This window comes from Drosophila tropicalis, unplaced genomic scaffold, assembly GCF_018151085.1.
Source record: "Drosophila tropicalis isolate 14030-0801.00 unplaced genomic scaffold, ASM1815108v1 contig_463, whole genome shotgun sequence".
Classification (NCBI taxonomy): domain Eukaryota; kingdom Metazoa; phylum Arthropoda; class Insecta; order Diptera; family Drosophilidae; genus Drosophila; species Drosophila tropicalis.
The window spans coordinates 1,452,778-1,476,488 of NW_027172929.1; the positions used below are offsets into that span (position 1 = coordinate 1,452,778).

Genomic DNA, 23,711 nt, shown 5'->3' on the forward strand with positions numbered 1-23,711 from the left:
GCACTAGCACCAGCACCAGCACCATGAACGGTTGAGAGGATGAAGATGCTGAAGGAGTAAGAGACTACTACTACTACTGTCCAATGCCCAGGCCAACCGACCGACCGACCAACCGACCACATGAAGTCGTGCAGGAAGCAAGTTTTATATATGCAGGCAAAAGGCAGAAGGCAGCAAAAAGGTTTTTACAACCAACCAACCAAAAAATAACAAAAACGTCGTCTACGTAGTTTGCCGACGTCTTCTTCTTGGTCTTGGTCGTCATCATCGTAGTCAGTCGAAGCCTTTTGCCTGCTTCTAAAAACCAGTTGCAGGTAGTTTAAAGTAAACCCAAGACGATTCGGTTTTTCTCTTTATTTATTTTGGTTTCTTTTCTTTAAAGCAAGGGTGGGCACGTAGTGGCTCTTTTGGCTCCCGTGGCTCTTTACCGGCAGAGGCTGGGCAGAGAAAAAGGTCATTTTTTGGTCTCGACGCACACAAAAATTTGTGTGTCTCGAGTTTTATGACGGGTCATAAACGACCTTTCTTGGGTCGAGCGAGCGATCGTCGTCGAACTTTTAGACAGAGGGACGGCCAAGTACCGAATTTTACGGGGAGGGGGAAAAGGGTCGCGATCTCGAGCTCGCAACTTTTAGACAGAGGGACGGCCAAGTCCCGAATTTTACGGGGAGGGGGAAAAGGGTCGCGATCTCGAGCACTCATCAATAACAACCCTTATTTTTTACTTGTCCCTCACTCCCTTTGCCAACAAGTTGCGAGCTCGAGATCGCGTCCCTTTTCCCCCTCCCCGTAAAATTCGGGACTTGGCCGTCCCTCTGTCTAAAAGTTGCGAGCTCGAGATCGCGACCCTTTTCCCCCTCCCCGTAAAATTCGGTACTTGGCCGTCCCTCTGTCCACAAGTTGCGAGCTCGAGATCGCGACCCTTTTCCCCCTCCCCGTAAAATTCGGGACTTGGCCGTCCCTCTGTCTAAAAGTTCGACGACGATCGCTCGCTCGACCCAAGAAAGGTCGTTTATGACCCGTCATAAATCTCGAGACACACAAATTTTTGTGTTCGTCGACTCGCAAAAGTGACCTTTTTCTCTGCCCAGCCTCTGCTGCTGATGCTCTGGCTCCCAAGTTAAATTTTCGTGCCCACCCTTGCTTTAAAGCATATTTCTTATGCGACTGCGCAACCTGAGTCGAAAATAAGAGTCAAAGACGAAGCGAAGGTGACGGCGGAGGAGTCTGGGTATATCTACCTATATATATATACATACATACATATATATATACACCTATGCATATATATATATATATTTTTCGTCTTTTTTGACCATTCTTAACTCTTTCTGGGCCGATATGGTAAGAGAGCGTGTGTGTGTGTGTGTGTTTGTTTGTTCGTTGACCGTTGCATTGCAGTGAGAAAAATTCGTAGAAGTTTGCCTAGGATTAATTGGTTTTAATGTTTTGGCTCTTGTTGTTGATATGGGAATGGTGAATAAGGAGGATGAGGCGGAGGTAAAGACGCAGCTCTTGGTTCTTGGAATCATCGATGAGAATGAATTGAGTAGATGGATATAGATATGGGTATAAAGGCAGGCAGGAGGAGAGATTATCTTAAGAAACATTTTGTGTGTCTATTGAAGGAAACTAATACATACATACATGTATGTATATGTGTGTATAATGCTAATGATTACAAGAAATTAAAATTATATAAATTTTTAGCATTAAACACTTTCGTTGGGAGCATTTTTAACAATTATAGTAAATTACAAAATATATTTAGAGCTTTTGCAAAAACTATAGACTACTTTCGGGGAGTTTTTTTATTATATAATGGGAATTCGTTTACACAAAGGCTTGGTCCTGGTTACCCCCTTTTCCATAACGCCCCTTCAGCTATGCCAACACCATCGGGGACCAGGCAAAACTTCCTTTCGTAAAAACCTTCACCTGCTCTCCTCCTGGTTTGTTTTTTTGTTTTTCCTTTGCGCCATAAACAAAACCTAGCCTAGGCTTAGGTATTTTCTCACTCTCTCTGCACCTAACAAGTTCGACATTTGGTACTTAAATTTAACGCTTGATTGCATTTCGGTGTGGCCCAGGTGCCCAGGTCTATATATTAATATTTCTACCGCTGCTGCTGCTGCTGCAATGATGATGATGATGATTGCTTTAAAAAGTACAACAGTAGAAAAAAAGAACGAACGAGAGAGAGAGAGAGAGATTGAGAAAAAAAGGCCAATCCAAAACGTCAACGACTCTATTCTTTTTTTTGGGTCGGGGAAGGTGGAGTATAGAGCTTCTACTTTAAGTCAGAACTAGAGTTTTGCTTCTCATGCTTAGGGCCTATCTACCTCACCCTCTTCTCTTCCTCGGCGACTTGTGTTCATCGGGTTCTTTGGGTACTTCCTTGTGCCTAAACCCAACGCCGCCTTCTTCTGCTCCAACTTCTCCAAAGACCTCGTAGTCGTCGTCGTTTTGGTCGTCACTTAACGTGTGCCAGTTTTTCACTGGCTTCTTTGGGTATTCCCTCTCCTACCTACCTATCGTACCTTGCCCCCTTCTCTCTACTTCTCCTACCTACCATGTCTTGGCTCGTTTTACTAGGGTTTTTGGACTTCACTTTGCGTTTGATTGCAGCCGGAAATGCCGTTTTACACGTGAATGAAATTTGTAGTATATTGAGAGAAGGAAATCAAGAAAAAAGAAAACAACAAAAACAAATAATCTAAAATGCGGCCATGTTGCCAAATTTCACACCAATGAGAAACAGAGAAGCATTTGTCATTTGAAACCTTTTGCTTGCTTTGGCAAAATTCTTTCTACATTTATCTCATTTCAAAGTGCAACTTGGTGAGTCTTCTCTACTTCGGAGGAGATATGTATGCAATTTTATTTTATTATCTGGCTTTGGTCACAGGAAAATTTACCCTTTACCCGAGCTTCTATCAACATATGTAAATGTGTTCAAATCTCTAACACTAAAGCATTTTAGTTTTACAAAAGAAAAAATGTTAATTTAATTTTGTAAACGTGAAAAGGAATAGAGGGGCTGGGATGGGCAAAGTCACCCCGAATCGGCATATAACATATAAAAGATTAGGTTATAGGGGTAGCAATAGTTGTAGTTTAGCTTTTACATATCGAGATTTTTGCCGAGGTTGATGAACCACCATATAATATTAGGGAGGGAAAAAGAGAGAGAGGTAGAGGGAACTTACCAGACAACACCGAATGCACCATAGCCTATGGGACGATCCGGTTGTACATCCTGGGGTACTGCTGGCGGTTGATAATATGGAGCCGCTGCAGCTAATATTGCGCTAGCGCCCTGTGGCGCACCACCGGCAGCACCACCCTGTACCAACGACATCGAAACGCTCATTGATGAACTACGCGGCGTTTCAGCGGTATAATTTGGACAGCAGGCTGTTGCAGATGCTGCTCCCGCTCCTGCTCCTGATGCAGATAACGATTTTTGTGATAATATTGTGGAGGATATTGTTGATGTGGATGATGTTGATCTCTGCTTTTGTTGTTGATTATTAAGTTGAGTTGCTGCTGTTGTTGTTGTAGTTGTTTCGTTTTGGTTTTTTAGAATTTTTGGTATATTGGCTGTTGTTGTTACTGCTGCTGAGGACGATTTGTTGTTACTTTTATTGGAATTGATGCTGCTGTTGGTTGTTGTGCTATTGACTGTATTGTTAATGGTTGAATTGGTATTGGTATTGGTGGTGTTGGTGGTGGTGGTAGAGGTGGTGGTTGTTGTGGTGCTTGATTTGATGATGTGGGAGAAATGGTGTTGATTGCTCAATGGATGCCGCTTGGGGCCACTAATGGCCGCCATTCAATAATTATTGTTGGCCATTGCTTTTGTTGGTTGGTTGGTTGGTTTGTTTTGTTGGTTGTTTAGTTGTTGTTGTTGTTGATTTTGGTTTACTTTGGTTTCTATTTTCGTTTTGATGTTACTGCAATTCCTTTATTTTTCTATCCTTTTTTTGTTGTTCGTTGTTTTCTCCTCTGCTTTGTGTTTCAATGGCAATGACAACGTTGGCGGCAGTTTTAACTGTAATTAAAAAATACAGAATAGTTATATATAATTAATATGATTATAATATGTATATAACAAAATTATTTAATTTACATATGTACATATGTCACTAAAGAAAATATTCGCTAATCATTTTCTATGTGATCAATTTGACTCTATGGATAAGGACAAAACTAAAGCTAAAACTATATGTAAAGTTTCTGCACCGACTTAAGTATACCCTGCCTGCAAGGGAAGAAAAACCAAGCATTTTGGCCATTTTTGTTTCCACAATATAATGAATTATTACCTTAAAATGTGGCAGCAAGTAATTAATATTATTTTTCAAACTGAACAGGGGGGGCGTGGCAAAATAAATAAATCTGGTAAAAATAATTCGAAAAATCTTTCATTCTTTTATGTTCCGTTAGCCAAACGATTGCTTACTGAATCAAGGATACGTCAAAGAAGAGAACAAGAGAGAGAGAGAGAGAGAGAGCGAAGGTAAAGAGACGAGGGCAAAAGGTGTGACTTTAGTAGTTAAAACATTTAAAATAAGACAAAATAAAGTAAATATAATTTTTGAACAATTCTTGCAGTGAAAATGGTACAAAAAAAAAACCTTTTGGGCTGCGCTAGCATTTCTATCTCTCTCACTCTTTTGCTCGCTCTCTCTCTCTTTCTGCCCAGGGCGGCGTCGCCGTCTGGATTGTAACAATTTATCGTAAATGCGTGAGTGTGTTTGTGTCTTTTTGAGTGCGCATGTATGCGTGAGTGAATTTCGAATTACTGAGTGAGAATATTTTCCCTGGATTGGCTAACGGCGCTACTGCTCTGCTGCTGCTCTGCTGCGCGCGGCTGCAAAAAAATGCGCTCAAAAATCTTTCATCAGCACACACTAAGCTAACGGGAGGAGGAGAGATGATTTTAAACTAACCGAAAATAAGTAATAGCACACCAACAAACTAAAATATTAAGCAACTTGAAAATTAATTACATTTTAATTACCTTAAAAAATCAGCGAAGCAGTAGCTTTAGCAGTGACAGCGGCAGCAATATTAACAGCGCAGCAGCAGCAGCGGCGACAGCGTCGGCGGCAGCAACTCTTCCGCATTGACAAACGATGGGACAAAGGGGGGATTTGTGGGGGTGTGTATATGTCTGCGTGTGTTTGGGACTAAGGCTTTTGGGGGAGTTAGGAGTGACGACACACGGTGGTGGTGGTGGTGGCGGTAGCGTCGTCGTCGGCAGAGAGGGTGGCGGTGGAGATGGTGCGTATGGAAGAGACGGGACAACGGGACCCAGACGCGCGATAACAAAGTAAAATATATGAGGAACAAGCAAACGCTGGGGGAGCACAGGAAGCAGTAGCGAAAAATCTGCTCTTCTAACTGTAAAATACCGAAATTTTTCTTGTCGCTATTGTTGTTGTTTTCGTTGTTGTTGTTGTTGCTGCTGTTGTGTTTAAAAAGAGAGCAAAAATGCAGCGCGACACACACACATATACATACATATAAACCGCAAAATCGGCAGTAGTAGTGGTAGGCAACAACAAAACACACACTTTTACACACAAAGGCAGACAAACACACAAAAAAAAAATTCCTCTTTTTTTTTACTTTGGTTGGGTCACGTTTCTCTTTTTATTATTACTTTTTGTTTGATTTTTCTTTTCGCAACAAATTCTTTCGGCTTAGTGTTTTGTTTGAGAATTTTCCTTTTATTATTTTTAATATATTTTATTCATCACTCAAGCAATTGGCATTTCTTTTTAGTTGTTGCTTTGTTGTAGATTATGTTTTATTTTGTGCTCACACGCGGCGTCTTTTGGACCGAAACTTTTCATGAGGACTGCGCTGCTGCACCGTACACGTCTAAAAAAATTTCAACAAAAACCACCGACACACATCCGCTCACGTGAAAAACCAAAACAAGAAAATCCGCAACACGTCCGCTCACATTGGCGACTCTGGCAACTCTGTTGGCAACTCTAGTCTAAGCAATCCAGCAATCATTTTGGTGGTGGCTTAGACCGGACTTACCCAACAGACATTTCACTTGTATTGCTTTCAGATATTTCGTGTCACGCCATCCTAAGGGTGCGAGTAATAGTCCTAAGGGTGCGAGTAATAGTCCTAAGGGTGAGAGTAATAGTCCTAAGGGTGCGAGTAATAGTCCTAAGGGTGCGAGTAATAGTCCGAAGGGGCCGAGTAGTCAAATAAAATCCCCTTATAAGCCGTTTTCCCTCCTTTCGAATCCGTCACTTACTAACACCAGCAACCATATGCTAACACTTATCGCATATCGGCGATAAGATATCGATTATCGAACCCCGATAAAAAAAAAACACAATTTAGTGTGACCAATTTCAAAATTACCAACAGTGTTGATAAACTCAATATTTGAATTCGTCTGTTTACATTTTTGTTTTGGGACCATGGAGCAACCGCAACATGGTACGGCTCCACTGCAGGAGTACCTTACAGATTTGGTTATTCCTCACCAGCGTTGCAATGTCAATATCATCCCGGATCACATAACTATGCTGCATGGCACTAAGTCAAAGAAACAAAACTCCAAAAAGCGACGGGCCCACAAATCACAAACATTGTCACGCCGAGAGTATGCCAGCCTTGGACTGAATACTCTGCCCACACGACAGATGAGCTATGAACAGGCCCTGCCGCTACACAAACTCTGGCGTGGCTATATAAGGGAGCACCTAAATTTAAAGGAAGGCGATCAAGTACCGCAAATTCATGAGCCACGCTATGAGGAATTCAGTAAACTGCTGCTCAAAATGGATTTTCATGGAGCCAAGCTAAAGGTGATCCAATCGAAATGTGAGACACTCGTCGGCATCGCTGGCATTTGTGTAATGGACACAAAGAATGTATTGAAACTTCTGGGCCCTGATCATCGACTGCGAACTGTGCCCAAGAGCGAATGTGTCTTTGGAATGCACGTGGGCAACATGGAATTTACCATATTTGGCAAACACTTGAATATTAGACCAGCCGAGCGTAGTGTTAAGAAAATAAAAGGATTCATTGAGCCATTTATGTAGTCAGCAAATTTCTGAGCACTGAGATTGAGTTCGATTTCGGATTATTTAGAATTACTCTTTAATTTTAAGCATATAAAATTGTACATTAAATGTCATATTTTCATTTCATTCTTTTTCTTTCACGTTTATTTTGACGGGAATATTATTTTAAATAAATATTTATATTTATTTATTTATAATTATGTATTATTATGTTGTATGTCATTAGTATAAAGATTTTTTTTTTCTTCAGATGATGAATCAGCCTCTTCTAACGCTCTCATTGTCTTGTTTAAGCTGATGACTTCGTCATTGTAATGACAGCGGATGGAACCAAGCCAAGGACCTCTAGTGGCTTCTCATAATCATCGTCGGCGAAAACTTTACGCGGAAATGTGGTCATTAGAGCGAATGGAGAATCAATGCCAGTTGACACTTGGATAAAGACACGAACAGCCGACAATTGCTCCTTGACATTAAAAGTTTCTGTTAGTGTCATTCCATCATGAAGACGAACTTGTATGCGGGTCTCGGTATAATCTCGTGGTGGAGATTTAACCACAGTGGGTGAAACGGCAGCAGCCGCTGGCGGTGTAGTGGAGCTAACCGACGAAGAATTGGGCACAGTGGAACTATCCTTTTGTTCGCGAGCCTTACGAGCGGCCTTATCGGCCTCGATTTGTGCCCTGACACGATCGCGTGCTGCCTTCTCCTCTTCCTTCTCGCGTTTACGTTGATCGACAATCTTTTTCATTTCGATTTCTTCCATGCGACGACGTGCCTCAGTCATATCTTTGCCCGAACGAATACGATTCCTTTCACGTTCCACGGCATCAGCTTTTTCGCGCTCCTCTCGCTCTATGCGTTTTTGTTTGAGCTTCTCCTCGATAATAGCTAATTGAGCCTTCTTCTCCTCTTCAGTCAGAGCCTTTTTTTCCTCAGTGGACTCAGAGAAATTGTTGTGACCAGTTTTGGCTGCATGATATTCAACTTCTGTGTGATCCTTAAGGACTTTGCCACAATCATCGCATACCACTGATTTGGCAACAGATTCACCCTCAGAAGCAGCTGAAGTCCCAGCCCCAGCACCTCCATCGCCAGCACTGCTAGAGCTCCCAGGATCATCTCCTCCAGTTGCTGCACCTTCGCCTGCCTCCTCGCGTTTTGTTTCCGGTATCTCCTCATCTACATGAGCCAATAGCCATTCCATGGCCGGCTCAACACCCTTATGGTTGGTCACCTTCAAGGCATATTCCCTACATAAAGAGAGCAAATGGCAAATGGCAGGAGAAAATCATGATGCAAAAGCCGGTAATAGCAAGAAACGGCATGAAAATACTTACACGCGCTCCTGAGGGAAACCCATGTCTACCAAAGTCTGGATATCAGTCATTTTGTTCAATCGGACGTTTTGAATTTAAAAAGAAATTAAAAGTTTTAGACCTTGAGTCCCTTTTTGCCTTTTTCGTTTTTGTTGTAACAATGACACACAGAAACACAGCACCAGTGTTGATAGTTCTACACTCTTTCGATGAGAGATGCGAATGAATTGTACTTAAAGTTGGGTATGAATTCTAAAATGATTTATTTTGACATATATCTCAATGCAAGCTGATTTCAAAAGACTTAGACAATTAATTGTATATTACTCAGAGAGAGGTTATACCGGTAGATGCTTTTTGCAAAGAAGTTTCATCTAGAACCGACCAAAACGTATGTACGCACGTACGTACTTTTACCAAACAACCATCTCTAATTAATTCGACCAAGTTTGTTCGCTTCAAGCGTTACCCAACACTTAAGCAAAATAGCGTCTTTGCATTCACAGCTGGCATCATCACTGGCGCATTGTGCATTTATTTTGTTTCAATTTTTTGGCAGTGTCGCAGCGTTCTGTCCAAAACAAAATGAAGAAAATGGTTGTTAGAATTTCCCGGCATCCGTACTTTGATTTGCACGTCGATCATTTGTTGCAAGAGAATCCCAATCGTGTACGCAAATGTCGGGTTAATCTAGAGCGATTAAAGATGCACCCGAAACAATTGAAGCCAAAGCATGTTAAAGTGTGCGTGTGTCGCCTGCCAGCATATTTTTTTAGGGAGCGCAGTGAGATTTCTGTGACACCAGCCGCTTCTATAATCAACTCGGAAGTCGAAGAGGAAAGAGGAAGTGCGTATAGTCAGTGGAGACAACATGACACTGTTTTGACACAGTCTTAATTATAATTGTTTAATTTCAGTTGACACGGAATAGCTTGAGCAAATGCGAAGGAGGAGGGATCTGTGGACAAGCAGAAAGGAGGGAAAAGAGACTTGCCCACAACTTGTCATTAACGGGCAATACATATAAATATATAAACTAACACAAATATACACACATCCATCGCATTGTCGTCTACAAACTGATATACATAACCTTAAGCAACAATTATTTGTATTGTCGAATATGGATGCATACAAATATGCATGCTTTCATTTCGAATATACCATAACGGTAACTAGTGTTGGCTAGCAGTTCATCATCATTAATCAGATGTGAAATACTCTAGCCGATTGCCGTTTTAGTTGATTCAATATTTTTTTATTTAATTAAGGACGCCCATTTCAAAATACAAGAAAACATTTTCCAATATTTTGAAATTATTTTTATTTTACTGCACTTCTAGTTCAAAAGGATGGCAAGGGCTCAAATTCGGGGTATGGATATTAATTTGAACTCCTAAAAATAAGTATAATAAAGCTTCATATTTAATCTTAGCCATAAAAAGAAGTTAATTTTGGATTAAATGATTTTTAAAACCAAACGAACAATGCTCTACCCCTGTTATTACTTTCCAACGCCTTTGATTGATCCAAATTAACACTTTCCAACACTGTTATTGTTTTTTTTTTCCCTGCCAAAACAAAAAAATATTCAAGTCAGCTGTCGCAAGACTTTTTCTGGAGCAACACAAAATAAAATTTACTGTTTGTCGTCTCTGTTCCCACTTACACTTGATATACACATAAACTTATTATAATAAAATGAATTGGCATTCGGGCAACATAGCAGAGGCGGTGGCTGAATCCAAAGTCAAAGATGCCATTTTTGTGGTTTACATAGAAGGTACAGGGTGTAATAAGCAAAACCAAAAAAAAAAACACGTCATTCGTTTATTGGAAATAAAATTGATTTATCTACTTCCTCAATGCAGGTCAGGATGAGATGTCGGCCAAGTTGGAAAAATTTTTGAATGACGGACGGGTCCGAGCAAAATTAGAATCATCTGATTTTGTGGCCATTAAAGTAAAAGGAGATAGCTCGGCCTATGGGCAGTTTATATCGCTTTGTGAGTGGAATTAGAATGTTCATGCCTTTTGTTAATCAATATTTAAAGACATATCTATAAACATATATGTATATTCCGGTTTAGCATTTGTCATCCGATTCTGAAGCTTCTAATAGGATTCAAACCAACAAAATGTTAACCTGTAATTTGTACATTCCCTTGCAGATAAAGTTGTTCCCATTCCGTCCATATTTTTTATTGGTAAATCGGGAACTCCTTTGGAAATCGCCACTGGCATAACAACGAATGTCGAGGAGCTAGTGGACAAAATAGAAAAGGTCTTGGTCTTAGCAGGAAAGCGACAACAGAAGAAGGAAACGTCCGGAGAAATATCAAACTTGTCTAATGTTCCAGTTGAAAATGCAGACCGTAAAATAGCTGGAGCAGATGATGATGATAAGAACACGAATAATGAGGAAGAAAAGGCAACAACTTCCGCAACCTCAGCAATACTTGCTTCAGAGATGGCTCATGTGAAACCGACTTCTGAAGTGACTACCTCTAGTGTCGAGGAAGTGAAGCAGCCTTTAACAGCCTCTTACAACGAGACAACACCACCCGCGCCAGCTGCACTTGCGGCCGAGAAGAGAGCTGCTGCTGCCGCTGCAGCAAAAGCAGAGTCAGTTGATTCTCCACCAGCCGTCGGTCCAGCGTCTAATCTTATCTTAAATGTTGTACCCACGGTAGCGGCTGCTGTACCTCAGGGTCAACAGGGAGAAACTGAATACGAGTCCAGGATGCTAGCAGATGCTCAGAATATTTTAGCTGAGAAACGACGCGAACGCTTGGCTCAAGAGCAAAAGCGTGAAAAGGAAAACGAGTTGCGTCGTCGACGTGAAGGAAAGGAGGCTCAAAATCAACAGGCTTTATCCAAAGAGCAAGAAATAAGGAATATGCAGGTCTGTAGACTTCGAAAAAGAGAGAAAGCAAGTTAAATTCAAGTCGAGTAAGACGAAAGAACTAGTGTTTGCTTTCTCTCTCTCTCTCTCTCTGTTTGGTTTGACAAATGAAATGAATGTCCTTCAATTTTTCCAGGAACGCATACGTCGCGAACGCCAGGAGGAGCAAGAGGCCCGTGAACGTATACGTGCCCAAATAGCAGCTGATCGAGCAGAAATGACTCGTCGTGTGATAATAAGTGCCGATACAAATAGTTCATCCACTGGCGGTTCCAGTGAAGGGGCAGCCACCACATCGGGTAGTTCAGTCGATGAGACACGTTTACAGATTCGTTTGCCCGGTGGTGTACATCGTACAAAATCCTTTCCCTCTGGTGAATTACTATCCACGGTTAAAATTTATGTACATAAAGAATTGCTTGCGGGCAGCAATATACAAGATTTTACATTGGCAACAAGTTATCCACGTCGTGAGTTCCAAACCGAAGATGAGTCAAAAACATTGACTGAATTGAATTTAGTACCTAATGCATTGGTTTTGGTCTTGACCAAGGAGCAGGTTAATCGAGTTGTTCGCACTGGTGGCTCCATCATGACAATTTTGGCCACCGTTTTCTGGGCTCTGCTTACACCGGTAGCCAAGGCTTTCGACTATATCAATAAAATGGGCATTCAGCGTTTGACCCAAAGATTGGCTAATATTGGTTGGCTTAGACCACTCCCACAGCAGCAGGCAGCTGGTGATGATGTCGTTCTAGTCCCTGGAAATACTGCGTGAGTAACGATTCTTTATAAGTAGGAATTCAATTACTTTATCTTGATTTCGCATTGAAATTTTTAGATCCGCCCGTCGCAATATGGATATCTTTTTACTGCGGCCAGCACAAAATCCTGGTAATCAACAGCCGCAGTTATCACCATCACCATCTTCACCACCATCTGTTTCTACGGCTGATGTATTAACGCCTGATCAGAAAGAGAATGCTGCAACGCCACCCACAGGAAATACCACAAAGCAATTACAGGCTGCAACATCCGAAGCCGCTTCAGTTTCGGCTGCTGCTCAAACTCAAACACAATCGCATCAATTCCAACAGCGTCCTGGCGGCTATCAGCCACCGCGCTATGGCGATGCCAATATCAGACGCCTGCAGGATACTAAAAAAGATGACAAGGATAATAAGGCCACTTACAATGGCAATTCCACTCAACAGCAGTAAATACATACCAATGGGACGAAGTAACGACAACTTCCATCCTTCTTTTACTCAGAATATTTAACAGACAGGCCTTAAATTATTAACAGCAAACCAGTAGAAAGGAAAAAAAAACACACATACATAACCGAAACACACTATATGCATACATATATATATATGTATATATTTATATGTATAGATTTTCTAAATACAATATTCCATGAAATAATATTCCAAAAACTGTATCTTTTTTTTTTTTTTTTGCTTTTATTACTTAATCTTGTTATTTCATTATCTGTTTTGCATGTTTTTAGTTGTCCCGAAATATTTTCTATGTATCAATGAATCCTGTTGTAGCTTAAGCTTATATACATACATACATATATAGTTAATTTTTGCTAAGGAATGGCAATAATGTGTGGAATTTATAATAAGAAAGTTTTTTTTTTCGAAAGTTTGTTATAGTTTGTTACTTCAGTGTAAAAAAATATAAATATAAATGTAAGCATTTTTTGAATATGTAGTCATCTACAGACCTAAAATGATCTTACATTTCCATATTTTCTTCGAATTCCATATATAAGCTTTAAAGCAAATTATGTCATTCTAAATTGTTACTTTTTCAGGTCAAGGAAATGCTTGTCTGGGTATCCGTTTAATATAAACTCTGTGATTTTCGCGAGTTAATTAATACTCAATTCAAATCCATAACCGCTATTTGTGCAACACTAGAGTAAGTCAACACTGCACTGTTAAAAAGAAGTTTACCAAAACTAAGCACGCACGTAAACGCATAAAGTTAAACAAAAAACGAAAAATATTAAAAAATTGGAATTAATTCATAGTGAGGCCAATTAATACTTTCAGCATCATATGCTTAAAATGATCTTTATAAAAAAGAATAACACAAAGATTGGGATCACTACAAAAAAGTTAGGCGACTCTCTTGGCAAGGACAACTTTAGTGATTCTATAGCGGAGAAGTATGTGGCCCGCGCTTTTTTAAGACACCATCGAGAAGTTAAGGGAAAATCGTGAGGAAAACAGCACAAATGTTGAAATTTATATAAATGTAAATACAGGTAAGTCACCTCAAACCTATTGCTCAATAAAATATCTGCTAACACTATCCAACTTTCAGGTAAGCTAAGTTATGTCTATAAATCTATTGCCATTGGCTGTGGTTCGCTGAATCTGTGTGAAGTTGACAAAAAATTCTATTTACAAGGATACACTGTTGAGTTTTAAGAAAACATTTAAATGTTTTAATTTATAGTTAGTGGTATGGAACTAGTTCATTACTGAATGAACAGTTAAATTGCGCGCAATTAAACAATTTTAAATACGCATAAGAACTAGTTTGTCGCTCTGAGTTGGAAGTGATTTATACCAGAAATACCAAAAAGACACAAAAATACCAGAAAGACGGAGAAATACCAAAAAAAAGGAAGACAACTTAAATATCTTGAATCAAATCGCAGATTAATAATTAATAAGAGAGTGATTAAAGTTAAAATTTTAAATACTGCGGTCATGGCCGAACTGAAGGCACCCTCACTGCAATCGCTGCTGGACTCAGATCGCGGGTCCACTGACAGTTTGCTGGCAGAATCCCTGCAACTGGATTTTGACGATGTGGGTGGAGCGACAGAGAAGTTCTAGATTAAACCGATTAATATTGATTCCAATTGCAGCTAGATGATAAGGAATACGCCATACCGCCCACAGATGTTTTACCATCATTGGAGGCGGTAATGAGTGAATTTGATACCGAATTGGATTCCGATGTAGCCTCCGAACTGGGCATGCCAATGCCGACACCGTCCCCATCACTGGTTGGTGATGGTGATAGTATGCGAGCCGGTGGCGTGGGCGGTGGTGGTTCCATAATGCGTTACACACTTCTTCATGGCATCTCGTCGCAATTATCATCGGCTGCCGAGCGTGTGAATGCTGGAGCAGCAAGCTGTTGTGCAGTCGCTGCCTATATAGCAGTGGGTACTTCTCATGGCCATATACTCAATTTCGATGTGACACAAACATTGAGATGGGCCCATCAGGATAAACATAGTCAGGGATCTGTCTCCAGTTTGGCTTTCAATGGTGATTCGTCGCGTTTAATGGCCGGTTACGCTCGTGGATTGGTCATTGTAATGGATACACAGACGGGAGATGCTCTGAGAGAGCTATTTGAAGTGATAACACCCAATACGGGAGTGCTGCATGTGAAATGGACATCCAGATCTTCTCTGGCACTGTGCGCCGATGCCGGTGGTTCCGTATGGTCCTTGAGTTTTACCCGCAAACTGGGCATAAGAGGTTGCCAATCGCGTTGCCTCTTCTCGGGTGCACGCGGCGAAGTTTGTGCCATAGAACCGCTGTTAATGGAAGGATTTGGTAGTCGACGTCATGACTTGGATCAATATTGCATTGTGGCTTTGGCCACTTTATCGAAATATTTTATTGTCACCGTTCGACCACGACTGAGAGTTATCAAATATCATAGTCTACAGGGTCCAGCGGATTGTCTACCCCTCTTGGCATGGCATTTAGTGTTAATACAAGCCGCCGATGCGACACGCTCTGTGGATCCCGTATTGGTGGTGGGACGAGGCAATCAATTATTTTTCCATCAACTATTCGTTGCCAATGGACGCATTACGTTACTCTATTTGCGTCATGTGCAATTGCACTCAAATCTTCTTTCTGCTCACTGGCTGGGACCCAAATGTGTAGCTTCTCTGGACACCTCGGAAGTGGGCCATTTGATAGATGTACGTTCGAGCAAAGAAATGGAGTGTATGGATATGGCCAATGCCGGTTTAGTATACAATTCCGCCCAATTTAAAGGCCTAGCCACTGGCGGCAATGTATCGCCGGCCTTCGCTTTGGCTGGAACAAATGCCTGCTACAATTCCATAGTTTCACGAGGCACACAATTATATATCCTGGGCAATCATTCCTTGCATATCATTGGCGTGCGTTCATGGTCGGAGAGAATTAGTTTTCTGGTGAAGAACCATCGATGGCAAGAGGCCTGCCAATTGGCGTTGGATGGTTATCTAAACTCAACAGAGCGTCCACGCAAACGTTTGCAGGCCAAGGAGAGGATTATTCAACTCTTTAAGGAATACATAAGTAATGCATCCCGACCACCTCCAGATTATTGTCTCGGTTCCATAATCAATTGCATGATTGTTATTGGTGAATTGGATTTATTGTGGTCTCAGCTCTGGGAGCGTTTACAAAATACCTCAAAAACCTCAAGCGAATTATTTTTACAACACATTTCCGAACACATTGAACAGGAGTCGATACATAGTCTTAATCCAATTATATCACAGGCTTTGGTTGAGTTTTGGTTAAATCGTAATCCAAAAAAATTGGAGCAACTAATTTTGAAATTAGATTGGCTCTCGTTGGATTTAAATCAAGTTTTAAAGGCTGTTAAGCGGCATAAGTTGTATAAGGCGCAGATATATTTAAATACTCAGGCACTAAATGATTATACATCGCCATTAACCGAACTTTTGCCCCTAGTGACGACAACTGGGCAAGAGGAAAGAGATTTGGGTAATTGCCTCTTGGTCTATATATCCAGTTGTCTGGCTGGTCGGGGTTTTCCCAGTGGAGATATACCACTTGAGCATAGGCATCAGGTCAAACACGATGTTCTACGCTGTTTAACATCACAACATTCCAGAGATAAAGAGATTGCCAATGTCGAGGAGGAACTACCCTATCCATATTTAAGAACTTTATTAAAATTCGATACTCGCGAAACATTGAATGTCATTAATTTGGCCTTTCAGGAGCGAGAGTTTAGCAATGATTTGGGCTATTCATATCGGAAAAGGATTATCAATTTGCTATTGGAGATTATGACACCAGAAAATGCAACAGTGAGTGACAAAATGGAATTACTTACTTTGTTGATTATGTATTTATTAATTGTTTCTTGCTTTTTAGTGGGCGGAAATCGGTTGTTTGTTGAACTTTATTGCCCAACAAATATCGCAGCAATGTTTGCCCTGTGATAAACATTTACTCGAACGAGTCCTCAGCTATTTGGCCCAGGAGCACATAGCAAATGAATCGAGTCGCCAGCATTCGGAACGTGAATCGGCTTGGCATGAATTGTTATCGCAGAATTGTCTAAATCTAATAAGCAGCGATGAGGAGCAACTACAATTGGCCAAGAAGGCTAAATGCTATTATGTTGAGGAATATTTGTTGGAGAAAATGAAATCATATGATCATATATTGGATTGTTACATTAAGAATCCTTCAAGACATGACATGATGTTTGCTTATATGGAAAGGCATATTCAGGAGCCAGAACGAAGAATATATGATCAGCTTAAGGATAATCTAAGGCAAATGCTTGACATAAATTCACAACAAACGACACGTCTGGTGGCTTTACACTATCCCGAGAGAATAAACGAATTAATTGATCTATTGTCGAGTCAAAAGGACGATGCAAAATATCTTTTTGTATTATTGCAAAATTTAATTGAGAGACAAACTCAAATGGATGCCATGCAAATAGAATTATTATTGCGTTTATATTGCCAATTGCAGACTCCCCAACAGATTGAAGAATTCCTGAGATCTCATGAGGGTTATCGCTTGGACAAAGCCATTGAAATTGTAGAGAATTGTGCGCAATTGAAACGATCTGTGATCTATCTATATGAGAAACAAGAGTCATATGCAAAGGCTTTTGATCTATCTATGGACATGCTACGTGAAGCTGACTCGACAAATCAAGCCTCAAAGGAGGCCCAAGAGATATCGGCTCTTTTGGGGCGATCGGTGAAAACATTGCCAACTGCTCAGCTAGAGCGTTGTTGGTTTAGTCTATTGCAATACATTCTACCTCATCAAGAGTTACAATCTCTGACCAAGTCTCTGCTGCATGAGGCATCCCAGCATATCGATTTGCATAATCTAGTTCAGCTAATTATGCAAACGCATAATGTTTCGAGCAGTTTTGGTGACATTAAGGATCTGTTAATGGGAATGCTGGTCAGTTCGCGTCAACAGACCGAGGCTCTACGCACAGCTAGTGAGATTTTATGCCAAGATTTGCATAAAGACTTTGTTGAGCAACAAAAACTATCACGTCGTGGTTTATGGATAACCAGCCTAAGATGTTCCATATGCCGGCAAAGACTTGGTGTTGGTGCCGCCGATACGACAGTATTGATAATGGGTAAATGTGGACATTCCGTCCATGAGAAATGCCTTATCGAGAGGCAAGAGGAACTTAAAGAAGATGATGAACCATGTCCACGTTGCGCAGCAATGCCAGCGCCGCTGCCATCGAGTTCCTCGTCTGGCTCTCATCTACGGCTAAATGATCATCACGCTGAAAGCCGTATGAGTCCAATGCGTCTGCCCTGCCCCAGTCAGCATTTATTGAGTCAATCTTCTGCCCTTGAATTAGGCGCACTGCAACTTAAGGCTCCACCCAGACGCTTCTATTAAATCCAATTGTACTTGTATTATATATATACATATATATATTCCATATTGCCCAAAATGTATTTATTGTAAACCCCAAGATAAAATTATATATGTATAATATATATGTATACATATATCAATATATATATTGTTACTAGTAAAGAGAAATTGACAAATTTTGAATGATCTATGTTTACCAAAGGTGGTACCAAATATTTAATTAATCTATTTATGTTATAAACTTATCGAATGATATACATATGATTGATGTATATGGTAAATTTCCTATGATGAGTTGAGATCCATTTGTCTGAGTCCCTTTTTAGTTTTGAAATCCTTTCCATTCTGATTTAGATTGGAAAACTGAATAGGAACAAAAACTTTAATTTTTACAAAGTTCGACTTCATCATTGATCTACAAAAATTATATTGATATATTTTTGTGGAGAGAATAAAAAGACGAAACAAAAAAATATGGAAACTGTGTTAGTATCTCCAAAGATATAGATATGGATGCATTTGTTTTGTTTTTCTTCATTGGTTCGTTGTCTGTATTGGTTTATGCAAAGGCCACTTTATTTATATCATATGTATAAGACGAATTTATTGATTAAACAATTGTCCGATTATTATTATTATTATTGATAAATTCATTTACAAAGTTAGTTTGTCCTTTTTGTTGTTTTTTTTTTTTTTTAAATTTAATTGATGAGTCTGTTGTCTTTTTTTTTATGTCTTCTTACTACTCGGAGAGTCTTGTGTAACAATACTGTGTGAAATATTTCAATGAATAGTTGGACAATATATGATGATGGCTTTTGTTTTAATAATCATAGCGATAGCGTGTTAAAGATAGAAGATTATTAAAGATTAGAGTTAGAGTCTCCTAAGGCGTATTACAAACAGAAACAAAAAAAATATAAAATACTTCCAATTTGATATATATATATATATATTCCCACCCACCCATCTAATCCCTAAAGTTTAAATGATTTTTTTTTTTGTTTTGTTATCTACTCTAAGGATTAACATTGATCTATAATATGTGGGGGCTGCTTCTTACCCATTAAAACTAGCTCAATTTGCTGATTTTTGTTTGAAAAAGTTACAGGGTAAACCACATAAGAAATTGCAACAACTTATAGACATTGACCAAGGGGAATTTCCATGTCTTGCTATTGTTCTCCTTGCGCAGCAATGGGGGCAACAGGCTCGGATAATGGACGGGACTACCTATATGGCAATTGGTTATAACCGAACCACTTGGATAATGTATGGGTCGAGCATCGCCCATTTTGACACCATCACAATCGATCAGTTCCAAAGATTTATTGAAACAAATACGTATTTCGGATAGATAGCTTATCTCGTGTTTGCCATCAAAGAGACAGTGAATCGATGGCTGTTTATGCAACACCTTGACAATGGCATTGTTTATGGCCACAACAGTGTTATTTGAATCGGGATGTATATCGGATAGATCCAAGATGCGCGACATAACATATTCCTCTCGCCAGGCCAAGCCCTGATCAAAATATTTCAACTCGTTGTCCAATTCGGTCAAAGCCATTGCACAAGTGCCATGTTTAAGCCATTCATGTTCCCACAGCCACTCTTGAGAGCTCGGACCCTTTAGATCTGGCCAAAATGTTTGCAACTGCTGTTCGATGCCATCCAATTGGGTGATATTGAAATTGACGGTACGATTACAGAAATCGGGACCAAGTTGACCCAATTTGGTTGGCCAAATACCATGAATGGTCCAGAATTCTTTTTTCTGTGGCAACTCGCATTCCTGATTGGGATTATTTTCACGCCAATGATAACATGTAGTCACTGGCCACTGTTGGGTAAAGATCAGGACATCCCAATTGTGATCCTGTACACGAAGATGGTCTTCATCATCCAAATCGCTGTCTATGTCCCTGTCGTTGCTGTTGTGGTCGGCATCATCGTCGTCGTCATCATCATCGTGGGGAAAGTCCTCAAACGATTGTGCCGCCTTCTCCCCATTATTGGATTCATCCGAATTGGCTAGGTCATCTTGGCTGCAAATGAAAAGCAATTCCGAATCAGTGTTAGCGGTTAATTTTTAATATTCTATCTATATCTATTGATTTTTGTGGTGCCTCCTAGAAGCATTGAAGACACCTTAGAAGTAGGGCTGGGTGGGTGTTATTTCTTGTGGGGTGAGAAAGCGTGTCACTGGGTCAACCTTGAACTTGAGTGTTTTGTCTACCTCTCTCTGTTCCCACTAGGTCTATAAATATATTGATACTGGTCTATTTGTTGGCCAAGGATTCATTTCTTTCTCTTTTCTTTCATCATCTCTGCCGCTTTGTGTACTAACCTCAAAGGAGTGGACTTCGCCCAGACTATGGAATACAATACAATGATTAGCAAAGTTAGAAATCTCTTTCTTTGCATATTTTCCGAATGCAACAAAAACAAAACAACGCAATTTTCAGCACTTTCAGTTTAATTAGAGATGGCAACCATCAATTAGAGATGGGTAACCATCAGAAGCAATTTATCCGACTCCCACTATATTTATCCGGTTACTTATCCGACCGCCCACTATTTATTATCCAACTCCGATAAACATTGAAATTTATCGATTGTTCAAATGGCGCACAAATTTAAAAATTCTCTGAAGTAATCACGGTCAATTTATTGATTTGCGGCGTGAACATACTAAATCAATTAGTGTGTTAATTAGGCAACAAACCACTTATACGCTAATGAATAACCATAAAAATACCCACTCAGACACACATAGGAGAAACACTCAGTGAGTTGATAATTTCATTAGGTTGAAATTATTTTGTTACCAATTGTGTGTGTGTGTTTGTGTGTGTGTATGTGAAGGAATGGGATTGGAAATTCTATTTAAACGCCAATTCGTCTAAGTGGGAAGCAAAAAAAAAAAAAAAAAAAAAAAAAAATTGTGTAGCTAGCACTTTTAATTAGTGACAACAATAATTACACACATGACTTGGCTTCTGTTTCGATTCGGTGTGGTTTTTGGTACTTTTGTTTTTTCCCCCACCTCGTTTCATCTTATCTAAAAACATGACATGACTTAACAATTGAATTATATTGCTTAACTGTACTTTGTACTTGTCAATGATGATCCACTTCACTATTCTATACCAAAGAGCAGCTGTCATCATTTTTAGTCACTTAATGGAAACTTTCACACATAATTTCTGATATGTAACTCTTTATCAAATTCAATTAGAGATAAAATATGAATCGATTTACATGTTTCTAATCTTTTACCCTTGTTTAGGGTATTAACGAAGTTTTATCATAACAAACAACTCTCCCTCTCTCTCTCTCTTTCTCTCTGTGTGTGCGTGGGAGCTAGTGTTTGCATGTGTGTGTGTGTGTCTGATTACTTGATGTCATGTTAAGTTTTCCCCCATTGGGGACTAATTCAAATTGACTTTTATGCAGATTTTTGCTCTGTTTTCGTTTCTCTTTCCATTCTCATGTTTTTTGTTTGATGACAAATTAATTTTTGATAATAACAGCTGCAAACATTTTGTAATCAATTTTTGCTTCACTTCATAATTATCCCCAACGACCGCCACCCCCCTCTTGACGCCCCACCAATCGGCTATAGGCACTACCAACTGTGTACAATCAATTAATGTTTGTTTTTTTTTCTTGTTGTTTGGATAGATAATGCATTGAAATATGTTATGAATGGAAATATAGATAAAAATATGTCAAATTTAATGGCAAACAAGCTAAATTCAATAAAATAATATAATAAATATCTAAAGAATCTTGTTCAAAATATTTCAAAGTATTTGAACATTTTTTGAATTAAACTTTTAAGTAACAGAGAAGAAGAAAATAAGTATTAGGTTCCTTTAGGAGTAGCCTATATACTATAGATATATCTGACAAATCTTAAATACTCTTTGACCTATACCCTGTAAAAAAAGAACAATTCATCTAGAAAAAGTTACCCTTCATCCCCTTAAAAATAGTAAAGAGAAAAAACAAAATTCTGCTGAAGCAAATCATCATAATTTAGCTTAAATAGACGAAAAATTGTAACAAAAAAGCAAACTTTAGCCATTAATTTTAAAAATGTATAAAAAACGTTATAAGTGGCTGCAGCATATCATCATCATCATTTACATCGTTTACAGTTATAGCAGAGATGCTGCCGCCATGATGCGACACTCTCATTTTGGCTCTCTCGCCCTTTTTTTGGTTTTTGTTTTTGTCTTTGACGCCTGCGTCAATTGAAAAGCTAAGCCAAGCCTCAGAGAGAGAGCCAGTGTGTGTGTGTGGGAGAAAAAGAGAGAGGGAGAGAGCGAACGAGAGGGGAGTGTGAGAGCAGCGAGTGAGAGAGAAGCAGCATACATATATATCTATCGTGGGCGGAGTCAAAATATTGGCTACACATACACCTATAACGCAAGAGCGAGTCAGAAAGCTAGAGAGAGAGAGAGAGAGCGAGAAAGGGAGAGAGAGATGAGGAAAGTAGAGTGAATGGCAAAGAAACAATTGGGGGGGTTGGGGGCATGGCTGGTGTGACTATTGTAGGTTTTGCCAACGGTAATTGCCTCAATTTAGCGTACATATTCCAGCCAGTCAAACGACGCTAACGTGAAGCTTTTGTCTGATGCCGCTGCTGCTGCTCCTGCTGCTTTTTTTTTCATCTTTTGATTCCTTTTTTTTCCTTTTTGGCGTTGCTTCTTTTTGTCGTTTCTCTTTTCTCTGTGCAATTGCTGTGTAAATGGCATGAGAATGATAATTGTAGCAATTATAATATTAAATTGGGAGATCATGGCTCACGGGGCTTCACTTGTCCATTCTTCATATCCCCCTTCTCCCTCACCACCAACTACACCCTCCTACAGGCGTTTCCTTTTTCCTTCTTTTTTATATAGCATACTTTTTTGCTGTCTTTCTTGCTCTCTCTCTTTCAATAACGCGCGCTTGGCATTTGTGTGCTCTCTCAAGAGGATTGTTGGATAGGGGGGATTGGGTATGAAGAATATACATACATATATATACATACATACATATAGATATATAGATATATATATGTATATATTTTTTTTTATTCATTTTGAGTCGGGACTCTACTGTGTATTTTGCCGGATTTGTTTGTTAATTAGAATTCTAGCGTTGAAATTAAAATGGTGAAATAGAATATAAAAAAAAGAAACAAAAGTCGACAGAGATACATACATACATACGTACATAGATAGAGCAAGAGAAAGAGACAGTCAGCTTGACAGAGTTTCTGCAAGTTGGTGGGAGGACGATAGGGGAGAGGTTTTTCTTAATTACTGCAGTTTATTTTCTAAGTGAGACTAATTAACAGGCAATTCGTAGCATTGCGGCACAGTTTTTTTCATTCTCTTTTTCCCTCTCTCTCTCTCTCTCTCTCTCTCTCTATGTACATATGTATGTATGTGTGAATGAGTGAGTAAGTGAAGTATGTGTGATTGTGTGTGTGTGTGTATGGTCAACATTTTTGGTGGCCAGTTAAGTTGGGCGAACTTGAAACTGAAAACTTTTGAATGAGACATTAAATCAAATTTTTTGCTTCTCTTTTATTTTAAGTATTTTTGTTGTAGTTGGCAAAACTTTTATTATTGTTTTTGTACATGTCCAATTAAATTTGAAAAAAAAAAAACTTGATAGTTTGAGTATTCGCAAAGTAGATGAAAGTAGAACAAAGTCGTAAATATTATCGAATATTCCAACTAAAAAAAAA

General features: G+C 39.5%; 7 protein-coding genes across 8 annotated transcripts in view; 4 read left to right on the top strand and 3 right to left on the bottom strand.

The window, feature by feature from the left end:
* Nucleotides 1–6,000, bottom strand: part of nmo (serine/threonine-protein kinase nemo) — a 70,607-nt gene extending 64,607 nt beyond the window's left edge. The window contains exons 1-2 of one of the 2 annotated variants that reach the window (XR_011032014.1): nt 5,027–6,000; nt 3,210–4,054 (exon numbers count right to left, since the gene is read on the bottom strand). Coding sequence is in view for 1 of the 2 variants with exons in the window: in XM_068286885.1 (XP_068142986.1) it covers nt 3,210–3,835 (626 nt within the window). In the remaining variant the exon portion in view is untranslated. The remainder of the gene's footprint in view (nt 1–3,209; nt 4,055–5,026) is intronic. The other variant, XM_068286885.1, reaches the window with a different exon arrangement.
* A 420-nt stretch (nt 6,001–6,420) lies between these two features.
* Nucleotides 6,421–7,193, top strand: Pop4 (ribonuclease P/MRP subunit POP4). The gene has a single exon (XM_068286781.1). It carries the CDS (start codon nt 6,456–6,458, stop codon nt 7,083–7,085), a length of 630 nt encoding a protein of 209 aa, XP_068142882.1. The 5' UTR covers nt 6,421–6,455; the 3' UTR covers nt 7,086–7,193.
* Nucleotides 7,183–8,759, bottom strand: LOC137574458 (UBX domain-containing protein 1-B). Its single transcript, XM_068286780.1, has 2 exons — nt 8,408–8,759; nt 7,183–8,320 (listed from the first exon to the last, which is right to left on the bottom strand). The coding sequence occupies exons 1-2, from the start codon at nt 8,455–8,457 to the stop codon at nt 7,357–7,359; spliced, it is 1,014 nt and encodes a 337-aa protein (XP_068142881.1). The 5' UTR covers nt 8,458–8,759; the 3' UTR covers nt 7,183–7,356.
* Nucleotides 8,737–9,695, top strand: HP4 (Heterochromatin protein 4). Its single transcript, XM_068287122.1, has 3 exons — nt 8,737–8,781; nt 8,876–9,242; nt 9,304–9,695. Exons 1-3 carry the CDS (start codon nt 8,737–8,739, stop codon nt 9,315–9,317), a joined length of 426 nt encoding a protein of 141 aa, XP_068143223.1. The 3' UTR covers nt 9,318–9,695.
* Nucleotides 9,696–9,955: 260 nt separating this feature from the next.
* On the top strand, nt 9,956–13,050 carry LOC137574457 (UBX domain-containing protein 4). The gene is made up of 5 exons (XM_068286779.1): nt 9,956–10,169; nt 10,258–10,392; nt 10,558–11,291; nt 11,428–12,065; nt 12,133–13,050. The coding sequence occupies exons 1-5, from the start codon at nt 10,088–10,090 to the stop codon at nt 12,509–12,511; spliced, it is 1,968 nt and encodes a 655-aa protein (XP_068142880.1). The 5' UTR covers nt 9,956–10,087; the 3' UTR covers nt 12,512–13,050.
* Nucleotides 13,051–13,925: 875 nt separating this feature from the next.
* Vps8 (vacuolar protein sorting 8) lies at nt 13,926–18,145 on the top strand. Its single transcript, XM_068286854.1, has 3 exons — nt 13,926–14,125; nt 14,185–16,392; nt 16,460–18,145. The coding sequence occupies exons 1-3, from the start codon at nt 14,024–14,026 to the stop codon at nt 17,981–17,983; spliced, it is 3,834 nt and encodes a 1,277-aa protein (XP_068142955.1). The 5' UTR covers nt 13,926–14,023; the 3' UTR covers nt 17,984–18,145.
* Nucleotides 18,018–20,469, bottom strand: RNaseX25 (Ribonuclease X25). Its single transcript, XM_068286856.1, has 2 exons — nt 20,313–20,469; nt 18,018–20,010 (listed from the first exon to the last, which is right to left on the bottom strand). Exons 1-2 carry the CDS (start codon nt 20,387–20,389, stop codon nt 19,068–19,070), a joined length of 1,020 nt encoding a protein of 339 aa, XP_068142957.1. The 5' UTR covers nt 20,390–20,469; the 3' UTR covers nt 18,018–19,067.
* Nucleotides 20,470–23,711: the final 3,242 nt, after the last annotated feature.